The 14,321-nt window shown below is 48.3% G+C and overlaps 1 protein-coding gene across 1 annotated transcript; it reads left to right on the top strand.

Annotated features, from left to right (window-relative positions):
• The first annotated feature begins 7,753 nt into the window (after positions 1-7,753).
• On the top strand, positions 7,754-9,076 carry LOC124698748 (U-box domain-containing protein 21-like). The gene has a single exon (XM_047231185.1). The coding sequence runs from the start codon at positions 7,754-7,756 to the stop codon at positions 9,074-9,076; it is 1,323 nt and encodes a 440-aa protein (XP_047087141.1).
• Positions 9,077-14,321: the final 5,245 nt, after the last annotated feature.

Here is a 14,321-nt window from a genome sequence, read left to right as displayed (position 1 = left end):
CCAAATAATTATCCCAACACTATAGTTTGGCGAAGTTACTCGATTTTAGCTATCTCCGTCTCTTCTCTTGACCCATCTTGCTTCCAACATTCTCTTGCCGTCAATCTCCGCGAACCATTATCGGACTTTTCTGTAAGTACTATTTGGCAAAAGCACAAAAGATCACACTCGACGTCTCCCGGTCCAACTCCCTATAGCTATTATATATGGTGGGAAATACAAGATATAGAAAATGGGACATGGTGAGTGGGAAATAGATAGTCCGCTGGTGCGTGGAGAGCTACATAGAGGAAATATTTTGAAGGGGTTCATATAAATGGAGAGTGGGTTGGAGTCTTGGAGATGCTCTTGCATAGGGGGAAACTATCGAGCGGTATGCTTGAGTAATCTCAACCAACAAGCACAGGGGGAAACTCCACACCGCTAACAATAAAATTGATTCAGAACGGGTGGGCAAGCAGCCAGGTTGAGAGCAAGGTTGTTCTTTTTCACACACCCGGGTTAAACCCCTAGGATTGCCACAACATGACGTATTTATTTGGAGAGCGCAAGTAGTGGGACTATGTGTTGGCGAGATACTTTTTATAAGGTAAGCTTCGTTTAAACTTGTCGTCACAACAATCTGGTACAGCCGCACAAGAGTTCATACCTCCGGCCTCTACATATGAGATGGTACAAAAGCTCTACGAATACATGGTAGATCCACTAAATAGTCGAAAAATGAGAGAAAAAAGAATTGTAGATAGATTGCAACATTATCTAGCATTTCATCTAAACTCAATCTACCAGTGTGCTCATTTGCTCTGTCAGTGGTCATGTATATAGCGTGTGGAGAATCTCTGACCTGTTTATGGCTACACGGTTGGAAGATGCATGAGCGATATTTTATCCCTCATAAATGGCAGTGTAATCTATGGACCGAGCCTCCATCAACATAGATGTTTCACAAGATCTTTGAATCTTCTATTTCACCTTTGTGAAGTTTTATTTTGGGTTTTTTCGGTTGTGTGCATCTTTGCTATGCCGATGCCGGGTGTAAACTCTAATTAACTGCATCATCGTGATGCTATATTTGAGTAATAAAGCGTCCTTTTATTGAAAAAATAAACTCAATCTACAACACAATTCTCATGTCAAAAGAAACGGAAGTGGAAATTATGTATGGAAAATTTCCCACTTTCTCTATCTTTAGGCCCCTAATATTTAAAACTTAATACATTGTGGAAACATCTTGTTGCAATGCTACCGAAAAATGGGTTTCTTTACAAATGGTTTGTAGCACTATCATATATTGGTAGCATGGCAGTACCATGAGGTAAGGTGCCACTATTACTCCTCATTAATTGAAATGCACGCAGCCGTGACAAATATATCAGAAAGTAAAATATTTCATCCAAAGATGAAATGATGGCAATGGTAAGAAAAGACACTACGGTGCAGGAGCGTGAATCTGTAGCCGAGATTGTCATCCGTGGTGAACAAACACCTCTTTGCTTAGTCGCTCTAGCTGGCTCCTGCTATACTCTGGGGCCCCAACATGCCGTAGTTTTTTTTAAAGGGAAACGCCCGACATGCCATAGTTTTTTAAAGAGAAGGCTCGAAAGCCCAGCTTTGAATTAACAAAGCCATCAACCGGCCATGAGTACAACGATAGCAACACCATAAAGAAAAAAATAAAAACAAAGAGCCGCTGGGTTACCAGCTTACAAATGACTGCAAAAGGAGCGACAGGGAGGAAAAAAACAAGCTACACTACACTAGCTATACTAGGCAGAGAGCATGAGCTCGACGGAGGGATCACCTCCACTGTTGCAAGGGCACGACACCGAGAATGTCTCGAACCAACAAATCTCCCAAGCCAAAGCAAAGCGCACCCATGACCGGCAGATCGTAGTTGTCTTCATGCCTCGAGGTACTAAAGGGGAGGGCTTGATGGAGACGCCTCCAAGGAGGAGAGTGGCGCCCAAGAGCGTCGCCGTCTCCCGCACCGGCCGAGGCCTTGCAGGGCTTTCGCCCTAGCCCAATCGCCACCCCGAAAGACACAGCCTTGACACTTATCCAACGACACATTGGTCCCACAGCATAAGGAAGAAATCATCGGCCTCGCCCGCGGCATGACACCGGCCAAAGAAACCACCCCTGGGTATCTAGCTAGGCGGCCGCCCAAACCGGGAAGAGCACCGTGTTAAAGAAGCCGGGGAGACAACGGCGGCGACGAGCACAAGGAAGGTAAAGCAGGTGTGCCTAAAGACCATGAGGAGAACCTTGTCCCATCGGAGAAGCGCGCAAGTCGAGCATGTGGGCGTAATCCAGCTACAGGAAAGGAGGGGCAATTGGTGGCGCCTCCAAGAAGGAAAACAGCGTGGAAGACGTCGTCGTCACCCGCAAAGGCCAAGGCCTTGCACGGCTTTCGCCGATGTCCCACCCAGAACCCGAAGCCGGCTACCACCATGAGACCACGGAGGGGAAGCAGAGCCGACACCGCCGACAACACCGCAACAGGTATTGCCAGCCCAAGGGAACGCGGTGACCCAGACCCCGGGCCACCAACGTCGATCTCAACACCGACACGAGCCACACACCGCCAGCCTACCACAGCAGCCGGAGCACGTACGACACCATCCATGCCACCCCGGACCAGCCCCCGCCATCCGCGGCAGAGCACAGCGCCCACCAAGCACATGGCGAGGCGGCGGCGAGAGACAGGTGCTACCTAAGCCACGACCACAACGCTCACGCGCGACCGCAGCAAGCCGTCGGCAGGCACCAACGAACGCGCCCGCCCTAGAGCAGCGCCGCGAAACTGCTCGGGGCCCAGGCCCGGCAGCCAAGGCCCAGTCCCTACTGAGCCGCCGGCGACACAGACCCGTCCGTGCCGCCCCCTGCCTAACTCCACCACCGCAAGACCCACCAAATAGGCAAAACCATACCAGCCGGTGTTTGCCTTCCTTGGCCAGATCCGGGCCCGACACCCGCCACCGTGACGGGAAGGACGGAGCGCCCGATCTGCAAGGATCCATCCAATTGTGGGCGAAATCCGGCCAGATCCCAAGCCGTAGCCCGTCACCACGACGGGGGAGGCACCGGAGCTGCACGGGGACGCACGCAGCAGAGCGACCGCCGGCGGAGGCGAAGGCTAGGCGGCATGGCGCGGCCTAAGAGAGGGACACGGGGGAGCGGCAGGGAAGCCTCGGCGCGGCACTGACCTCCATCCTGCTGCGGCCACGAGACCAGAAGACCTCGCCGCCCCATCACCGGCGCCGCGCGTCCTTTGCCGGCGGCGGCCTCCGGAGGCGACGAGGCGGAGAGGGAGGGAGGGTGGGTGGCGGCGGAGGTGGGCTAGGGTTCGCCCCCTGCGTCGCCTGGAGGAGGACGACGCGAGGGGGATTTCTCACAAGGGCAGCCCCAGTTGCTGACAGATTAACATTCGACATGCCATAGTTGAAGCAATTGATGTCATCTTATTTGGAGCTTGGATGCCCAAGGTATTGCAGCTTCGGTTCCAATTTTTGCCTATTTCAGGCCGACGTGGGCATGAAACTTAATAACCTGTGGATAACAAATTTGTGTCTTATCCTGCATGAACATATATAACAACCAAGATTTTGGATCTCAAACCAATATCCACACCTAGTTATTTGGAACACTGCAAGGTGGATACATGTTAGATGTCACTTGAATAATAAATCGCGCATTAATTAAGAGATTGTAAACTGAAAAGGGATATGGCACCATCACTACGACAAATATTGTAAATATTTTCACCTTTAAAAGATTTTTAGTGTCAGAAATTGCTACTTGGTGATTGCAACAACACTATGCACGAGAGTAGAGTTCAACGAAAATTTGTAGTTTAGGTTTTACCGGAATTCATTTCACTCTTGTGTAAGTTCATGTCAGTAAGACATGTGAGCAAATCATTCTAGTACGCTACCTTCAGCCCGATCCGTTCGAACAAATGGCCATTACCTCCTCGAGTGTGTCATGTTTGTGCGTGAGGTGCTGTGAGTGTGCCATCACGTGATCTCATAAAAAAGGGCGACAATTAGACATGAGTTTGATTTTTGTCACACTTGTAAGTTGCCACACTTTGTTATTTATAAGGTGCATCAGTCATAGCTTGAATCTTTTGCCAGCTTTGGACACACTTTGTGGCACCAGAGTTTCAACAACATTATTTTAGCTGCCACACTTGCCTGTAAGGTGAAGCGGAGGGCTGCTCCGGTGCTCCCCCTAAACGAAGTTGAGGGGTCATATTTAGTTTTTTATTTTTTTTCTGCGTTGGGCCCGCCGAAACCTATATCCAGCCCATATATACCCGCCTGTATTGATGCGGTGTATGTACGCCGTGTTAAAAAAAAGAGGTCACAGGAGCAGTTAACGATCTCATCCGCCGCCAAATCCGAGCTCCTCCTGGTCCGCCGCCTTCACCACCAAGCCGCCCAATGCGGTCACGCCACGACGGCTCCCACCACCCGCCAGAACCACATCTGGCTCCGCCACGCCCGTGTTCCTGACCAAAGAAGCGGTGGCCTCCCGCGGTGCTCCACTCCTACCCTTCATCGTCCTCGGATTAGAGATGAACATGAAGAGAAGAAGCTGATTCGATCACTCGCAGTGGAGAAGGAGTGGAGAAGACGAAGTGGCGGAGGAAGAAGAGGGTTTTCTCCTTCCTGGTCTAGGGGGAGGGGGGGTGTGTTGGGGCGAGGCAGGCGGAGACGGCAATGACGTTTATAGGAGCTTTATATTTCGGTAGACGCATGTGACCGTAGATACATATAAAAAAGAGGTATGCAGACCATATGGGCCTATACAGGGCTATACGGATGGTGGACCTACAGTGAAATTGCGATCTTGCCTCCGCTTCCGTACATGCAGAAGATCACAATCGTTGTTGTGTTCGACGCGTCCTGAATTTTTTCAGGGGAGGAGCACCGGAGCAAATGTGGGTTAAGTGTGGCTGGGAACCGAAGAACCCCAAAATTATCTTCTCTAGCCAAGTCAATGTCATCTTGATCCCATTTGGCTTTCACCCTTCTGTTCTTGCTCCGTCTCTTGCAAATGATACCAAACTATCCATAACTATTATTTGCAAAAGCATAATTAAAAATGCTCCAGATGTCTCCTAATCCAACTCCCCATAGCTAATATATGACGGAAAATAAATAAAGTAAACAAATGGGGAATATGGAGAGTGGGAAACGGAGACCTAGTTGGTGCTAAAGAGATAGATAGAGGAAATATTTTAGAGTGACTATTCATATATACAGAGAGGGTCTCGGTTCGAGATACTCTTATATACGAAAAAGCTCGATCTATACCACGAATAACAAAAATGGTTAAGAACAGATACACATGTGGACTAGAGGTGAGAGCAAGGGTTTTCGTGTTCACCCACCCGAATTTAACCCCGAGGATTGCCACAGTGTGACACATTTATTTTGAGAATGCACAGAGTGGGAGGACGAGTAAGCAAGATTATTTCATAAAGTTAGTTTTGTTAAAACTGGTATATAACCGCACAATAGTTCAAGTCTTCGACCTCTACATACATATGGGACACAAGTTTTACAAACACATGGTAGCATCACCTTGTTAAAAAAAACTGTAGCACCGATGGGGAAGCTCGTGGGGCGGCCGGAGAGCTTCCTGTGTCAGCATCACCTTGTTAAAAAAACTACGAGCTTCCCCTCATCATCACCATGCTCGTCGTGCATGGCAGGGAAGTTGGCGTTGGCAGCTGCTGCCTTGGTAGCACCGGTGGGGAAGCTCGTGGGGCGGCCGGAGAGCTTTCTGTGTCAGCATCATGGGCACTACAGGGGGTGGTGCTTCGCAACCTCCCAAAATCCAAGCGACGCGGAGGCGGGGTGGCGCGAGATGTCGCCGCGGCCTTGAGCGCCAGCCGAGGCCATTGTCCTACGGTGCTCAAGGCACGTGGGCGAGGAGCGGAACAATGTGGAAGACGATGCGTCCCAGTTCGAAAAATTGATGGAACACATTGTGGTCGCTGGAGAGCTAGGAAGGGTGTCGGTGCTAGATCGGAGACCGGCAAGCTGGATCCGGTGGCGGTGTGGCGAGCGTCGACCGAAAGATGCTAGTGCCGAAGGGGGTGAGTGGCGGGTGTGGTGGCGGAGAAGCGGTAAGTGGATGTGGTAAACCCCTCGAAACTCCACGAAAGTAATATATTCAATCCATAGCCTAGGTTGTCATTGCTCATCCGCTCCCAGCAGGGCATGAGAGCCCGACATGTGTAGTCTTGATCCTTGGACCCAAGTGTGTAGCTTGTGTGTGAACATAAGTAAATAACTTACGGTGAACAAATTTCTTGTTAAATAGACATCATGTATGCATAAATGATAACTATCAACAAATAGCCATTGCCCTGACCAAGATTTATGATCTCAACTTCCTAAAAATATCTATTTGAAATATTGCAAGGTGAATACAAAATTGGATGGTACTTGAATGATTGTCCATGTAATCCAAGTGGCCAGTTGTGAATCGAAAAAGAGATGTAGCTCCATTGTTGTGAAATTTTTTTACTCATGTGTCATTTATATTCAAGAAAGTTTATTATCAAATTTAATTTAAAAATTGCTTGATCATGGTTTAGAACATTACGGTGCATGAGAGCTGATTACAACAGATTTAGCGCAAACTGTGTATTGCAGTTTAGTTCTTATCCGAACTCATCTCGCTCTTGTGGTAAGTTCATGTTAATAAGGCGTGCTACCTCCGTTCCAAAAGCAATACATATTTAGTCAAAAGTCTACCTGCTGTAAGTTCGAACAAACTTATAGGCAAATATATAAACATTTGCAATGCCTAATCTATGAGGAGTGCTTCGGTGCCCCCCTTAGCTCCATGCTTTCAAGAAAGAAATAATACCTTGTTGATAATACTACTATATCAATCCTATTAACCCTTACACCGTGATATCACAATTCTTTATAATTTTGAATTTTAAACAATTGTTTAAATTAGCATTAATGATTAAGTAATAATCATCTTTATGCAAATTCAATTATTAATTTTAACTTTTTAAAAAAATATAAAATCATAAATTTGTGGCAGAATGAATTACTCTATGACATGCTAGGAAACCATTCTACTGCACTACCTTGAGTCCAATCTCACGTCTAAACATTGCCGAAAAAGTGCCCATTGCTTCCTGAAATGTGCCATGTTCGTGTTTGTGAAGTGCTGCGAGTGTGTTGTATGCTTAAAAAAATCTACTTTCTCTGTTTATTAACGCAAGACTTTTTAGTAATTATCTTTGTAAATGTGTGTAATATGTACGCGTTTTAGTGTGTAAATTCACTTATTTTTAGTATATATCTAGTTAATTTTAAAATAAGGTTTTACATTAGTGAATAGAGAAAGTAGTAAAGAAAAAAAAAAGGCCATGATGTGCTGGCACCTAACAAAAGCACAGCGTTAAGGCATGACCAACCCGACCGTTTCCCCCAACCCCGTGGCTTACTCCCTTTTTTCCATTCAATTCAAAGTTACGTTCAATTCAAGGTCAACATTCCGATTCAAAGCCTTTACCCTTCCCTCCCTATTTGAACCCTTCTTCCCACCATTCCATCCAGCCAGTCCTCCTCCATCCTAGTATTCAACTCCATTCGCCACCCAGCCAGCTCCAACACGCCCCCAACGCGCCTCCTCTCCACCGATCGTCTCCACCGGCATCGATCGAACCACCACCTAGCTCGCACCTACCTACTTCCCACTCCCAGAACCCCTTCTGATGGCGCTGCTTGCACGGAGGGCGAGAAGATCGCTGGCGACGACCAAGAAGCTGGCCGCACCGGCCGTGGCGGTGGAGCTGGCCATCCCGGCGCACTTCCGGTGCCCCATCTCGCTGGACCTCATGCGCGACCCGGTCACGGCGCCCACCGGCATCACCTACGACCGGGAGAGCATCGAGGCGTGGCTCGACACGGGCCGCGCCGCCGTGTGCCCCGTCACCCACGCCCCGCTCCGCCGCGACGACCTCGTCCCCAACCACGCCACCCGCCGCGTCATCCAGGACTGGTGCGTCGCCAACCGCTCCCGCGGCGTCGAGCGCATCCCCACGCCCAAGATCCCCGTCACGCCCGTCCAGGCCTCCGAGCTCCTCTTCGAGGTCGCCGAGTCCGCGCGCGCCGGCGACGCCGGCGCGGCCGCCAGGTGCGCCGCCGCGGTCGCCAGGGTCAGGGCCCTCGCCAGGGAAAGCGAGCGCAACCGGCGCTGCTTCGCGTCCATCGGCACCGGCCGCGTGCTCGCCGCCGCGCTCGAGTCGCTCGCGGCAGCCGGAAGCGCTCTCGTCGAGGACGTTCTCGCGGCATTGGTCCGCATGGCGCCGTTGGACGAGGAGGCCGCGCGGATCCTGTCCTCGCCGAAATCGCTGGGCTCACTGGTCGCCGTCGCCGAGAACGGGAGCTTGGCGGCGAGGCTGAATGCCGTGCTGGCGATCAAGGAGGTCGTGTCCTCGTCCGACGGAGCGTGCACGGGTTTGTGCGGGAAAGCCGACGAGATCGTGGACGCGCTGGTCAAGATCATCAAGGCACCCATCTGCCCGCAGGCCACCAAGGCCGCCATGGTCGCCGCCTACCACCTGGCGCGCTCCGACGAGCGCGTCGCGGCGCGCGTGGCGACGGCCGGGATCGTGCCATTGCTGATCGAGGCCCTCGTCGACGCCGACAAGAGCGTGGCCGAGAAGGCGCTGGCGCTGCTCGACGCAGTGCTCGCGTCGGAGGAAGGCCGGGCGAGCGCGCGCGGGCACGCGCTCACCGTGCCCGTGCTCGTCAAGAAGATGTTCCGCGTGTCTGACCTGGCCACCGAGCTCGCCATCTCGGCGATGTGGCGGCTCGGCAAGAGCGCCGGAGGTGACGAGGGCGCGGTGACGAGGTGCCTGGTCGAGGCGCTGCGTGCCGGCGCGTTCCAGAAGCTGCTGCTGCTCTTGCAGGTTGGCTGCAGGGATGCCACCAAGGAGAAGACCACCGAGCTGCTCAGGATGCTCAACAAGCACAAAGGCGCTGGCGAATGCGTCGACTCTATGGACTTCAGAGGGCTCAACAGGCTGTCCTGAATCAGAACCACTGTAAAGATGGATGTGTAAGCAGATTGGTAGGACAGTTAGATGTAAAATCCCTTCCCCTAACTAGATGTTAGATACAGACACTTTTTTGTACGCACCTAGAAACAAGCTTTTAGGTTCAAAGCAACTGTAATCAAATGGAAAACATAAGGGAGCACAATTGTTGTTTTTTCTATTTTTCCCGCTCTCTTGATAATTCTAAAAATCACAGTCAATTCTTGATGAAGCAGGAAGCCCGATGTCCTATGGCGCGTGGTTGGATGCGCATGATGGGAGTCAGATGGTGGAAGGTGTGGCGGTGGGATCAACTTGAACACAAACTAAAGTTAATGAAGTTAAACAAAACAAAATAACTCTCTTGGTGATCCCCAATAGGTGTCCCCAATCCTAGCCTCTTTCTCCCCTATAGTGAGGACCCTCTCTCTTCCCTTTTGTCTCTGTCATTTCTGTGACACATACACATACTGGGTCAACACATTTCATAGACAGGAACATTGTTTGGAGGGGGGCCATTTACAACATATTGCTTGGAGGGGGGGGGGGGGGTCAGATCCCCGATTTCATATATGTTTTCTGTTCTAGGATATAGGGCAGATATTTTGGAGGATCATTTGGAGATGCTATATACTTAGGGATTGCATTTAGAGATTTCATATATGTTTAGGATTTGAGAGTATGCTAGACCCACGTCTATAGAACCCTAATAAAGAGATTGAGGTGCCTATATGTTGTTCAATTTGGATGAAAATATTCAGTGAGGAGTTCAGTTAGGGGAGAATAGAAATCATAAGTAGGGATGTAAACGGATCGGATTGAATTTTTCTATTATCGTATCCTATATCATATTTTTATGATGGATTTAGAGCGGATCGGATAATTACTGGTTACGTATTCGAATCCGGGAATATGAGACCGCAGATTCGGAATAGAAATGGCACGAACTCGGGACGAAAACAAAACCAATCAGATATATACATGCATAATTAGGCCCGCAAACCATACAACCAAATTATTTTAATAAAATGAGTTCAACAAAGCACTCATATTTGATAGAGTGACTACATATGTGAGCTAGACGAACTCGGCAGCTCAGTATACATATGCTCTATTAGTTTTGACGTTTCAAATCAAAATCAGATCGTTCGGATAAAATCCATAGGATAATCCTAAATAATTTTCAGATATATACTGATATCCGGGCACAACTTGTCATACCATATATATCATATATCGTATCTGGTTTCAAGTTCGGAATTGGATATCCTTATCTATTGGATCCTTTCAAACCGGATATGAATTCTCTAAAACGGATATGGAAACGAAGTTGGTGCATAATACACCCCTACTTATAAGGAAGGTTTTTTTGGAAGGTGGATTTACATAAGGAGTGGCATTTCCATCATAAATACCACATCAATGACTTAGAAACAACAAATGGCCGTTGCTTCACTAGAAGAACGTATTTTGATGATTTATTTCCCGGTTGCAAGTATATCTATTAGTCTCTTCTACAATATCTTGCATTGTTTGGGATTACTTCCGAGGCAGAAACCCATACAAATATTGGTCTAAAGGTGAGACGTGTATTACTTGCCATGGAAGAAATGGGAGGAGAAGGGGTTCTCAATTTTTTTAAAATAAAATGACAAGGAGAAAAGAATCTTCTAGAAGAAATGAAGAGTAGCGCATGAGGCCAGAAGTACTTTCAATTTTCAAAGCAATCAAACTTACGGTTGTCTTCACTACAGGAATGGGAGGCTATGCCGAGGGCCAGGCTATACGCCGACGGCCAAAAGTCGGGGCCGTCGGCGTATGGTCCGGCCAGGCCAGCCTGCCCTTTCAACCCTCGGCGAAACGTGGCCGTCGGCGTAGCGACCTCTACGCCGAGGGCAGCCCTCGGCATATCTTTGGCCCTAGGCGTAGACAGGGCTACGCCGACGGCCACCCTCGGCGTAGGCCATTTTTCAAATTTGTCTAATTTTGTAAAAATCATAACTAATTCATATGATGTCAGAAAAATGCGTATGAGGTATCAAAATGTTCAGAAAAACATTCTCTATCCGTTTATGTCAAAATCATGCATATTTGAATCATGTACAATAACATGTTAACATAGAAACAATTCAATCACTTTCTTATATGTTCTCAGGTTCCCGTTTTAGCCAGATGGCAATTTAAACGAAGTCAGAAAATCTCGCGGAGCCGCATGGCATCATTTTATGTGTCCTAGTAACCACTCCAAAAGATGGAATTGGGATACGGAAATTATTTTTCGAAAACCCTTCACGAACAGGGCTATCAAGTCCGGATTTCTATGGCTTTTAGGGCAATGAGTAGGAAACGGCCCGTGACACCGCATAGTTTGTCGGAACGAGGCCATATTTGGCACGTGCGTGGTCCTTGGGATGGGAAGCAAGGCCCCGGGAGCGCATTTCCAATCCGACCCATGGGCGATGGTTTTTTCATTTTCGGGGTGCCAAAACAGGTTTTTTTTGTGAAGGAACTACATGGGGCGCATTTTAGTATTGCGCGAGACCTCTGCGTAGTGGTAGGACACCGCCTTCGCACCACATATCACATGCCATATGTGCGTGCTAGCTATCTGGGAATCCAAGCGGCTTCCTGCGGTGTCCCGCCGAATCCGCTGGAAAGTGACCGGATTTGAACTAGGGCTACACTTTCCGTCGCTCAATAAATTCCGCAAAAAATGTTTTTAGGTCTATGACATATCAGTTTATGTGCTAATTTTTGTCCGTTTAGCGCGATGGTAAACGGGTGCACCAGCGCGCCCGGTACGGACATACCACATCTCCGTGGGGGCCCGTTTTGGCCAAATGACAATTTAAACAAAGTCAGAAAATCCCGCGGAGCCGCATGGCGTCATTTTATGTGTCCTAGTAACCACTTCAAAAGTCAGAATTAGGATACGGCAATTATTTTGGAAAACCCTTCACAAACAGGGCTATCACGTCCGGAGTTCTATGGCTCTTAGGGCAAATGAGTAGGAAACGGCCCGTGACACTGCATAGTTTGTCGGAACGAGGCCATATTTGGCACGTGCGTGGTCCCTGGGATGGGAAGCAAGGCCCCGAGAGCGGATTTCCAATCCGACCCATGGGCGAAGGTTTTTTCATTTTCGGGGTTCCAAAACGGGTTTATTTTGTGAAGCAGTTACATGGGGCGCATTTTAGTATTGCGCGAGACCTGCGCGTAGTGGTAGGACACCGCCTTCGCACCACATATCACATGCCATATGTGCGCGCTAGCTATCTGGGAATCCATGCGGCTTCCTGCGGTGTCCCGCCGAATCCGTTGGAAACTGACCGGATTTGAACTAGGGGTACACTTTCTGTCGCTCAATAAATTCCGGGAAAAATGTTTTTAGGTCTATGACATATCACTTTATGTGTTAATTTTTTTCCGTTTAGCGCGATGGTAAACGGGTGCACCAGCGCGCCCGGTACGAGCATACCGCATCTCCGTGGGGGCCCGTTTTGGCCAAATGGCAATTTAAACGAAGTCAGAAAATCCCACGGAGCAGCATGGCGTCATTTTATGTGTCCTAGTAACCACTCCAAAAGTCGGAATTAGGATACGGCAATTATTTTGGAAAACCCTTCACAAACAGGGCTATCACGTCCGGAGTTCTATGGCTTTTAGGGCAAATGAGTAGGAAACGGCCCGTGACACCGCATAGTTTATCGGAACGAGGCCATATTTGGCATGTGCGTGGTCCCTGGGATGGGAAGCAAGGGCGGGAGCGGATTTCCAATCCGACCCATGGGCGATGGTTTTTTCATTTTCGGGGTGCCAAAACGGGTTTATTTTGTGAAGCAGCTACATGGGGCGCATTTTAGTATTGCGCGAGACCTCCGCGTAGTGGTAGTACACCGCCTTCGGACCACATATCACATGCCATATGTGTGCGCTAGCTATCTGGGAATCCATGCGGCTTCCTGCGGTGTCCCGCCGAATCCGTTGGAAACTGACCGGATTTGAACTAGGGGTACACTTTCCGTCGCTCAATAAATTCCGCAAAAATGTTTTTATGTCTACAACACATCACTTTATGTGCTAATTTTTGTCCGTTTAGCGTGTTGGCGAACGGTGCACCAGCCCGCCCGATACGGCCATTTCGCATCTCGCGAGGGGGCTGTTTTGGCCACATGGCAAATTGGGCGTCATATTTGGATTCCTCTAATTTTTAGGTTCAAATGATGATATGTATGTTATATTTAGATTCCTCTCATTTTTCTGATCGATTTAGACATATTATTTGTGGAATTTTGATTTTCTGATTTAAAGATAGTAATTATTCAATATTAAATAGAAAAAAGACCAAAAAATAAAATCATTTTATTTTTATTTGAATTCAATATTATTATTACTTATATATATTCATTGTTGTCTACTTAAGTAATTGTTTGGGATTCAAAAATAAAGAAGTGTGCATCACGGTTCAAGGGTTAATAAGGTTGATATGCTATTATTATCAGCAAGAGGTGTCAATTCTATAATGGAAGCTCATCCGAATGGAACCAAGAAGTTAAGCGTGCTCAGGCTGGAGTAGTGTGAGGATGGGTGACTGATGGCGTGTAACTCACACGTTCGTTGGGAACCCCAAGAGGAAGGTATGATGCGCACAGCAGCAAGTTTTCCCTCAGAAAGAAACCAAGGTTTATCGAACCCGGAGGAGCCAAGAAGCACGTTGAAGGTTGATGGTGGTGAAATGTGATGCGGCGCAACAACAGGGATTCCGGCGCCAACGTGGAACCTGCACAACACAACCCAAGTACTTTGCCCCAACGAAACAGTGAGGTTGTCAATCTCACCGGCTTGCTATAACAAAGGATTAACCGTATTGTGTGGAAGATGATTGTTTGCAAGAAAACAGTAAGACAAGTATTGCAGTAGATTGTATGCTATGTAAAGAATAGGACCGGGGTCCACAGTTCACTAGAGGTGTCTCTCCCATAAGATAAAAGCATGTTGGGTGAACAAATTACAGTCGGGCAATTGACAAATAAAGAAGGGCATAACAATGCATATACATGATATGATAAATATAGTGAGATTTAATCCGGGCATTACGACAAAGTACATAGACCGCCATCCAACTGCATCTATGCCTAAAAAGTCCACCTTCAGAGTTATCATCCGAACCCCATTCGGTATTAAGTTGCAAAGCAACGGACAATTGCATTAAGTATGGTGCGTAATGTAATCGACAACTACA

Source organism: Lolium rigidum, chromosome 3, assembly GCF_022539505.1.
Source record: "Lolium rigidum isolate FL_2022 chromosome 3, APGP_CSIRO_Lrig_0.1, whole genome shotgun sequence".
NCBI lineage: Eukaryota > Viridiplantae > Streptophyta > Magnoliopsida > Poales > Poaceae > Lolium > Lolium rigidum.
The sequence above is the reverse complement of the archived record's forward strand: the minus strand, read 5'-3'. Positions and strand labels throughout refer to the sequence as shown.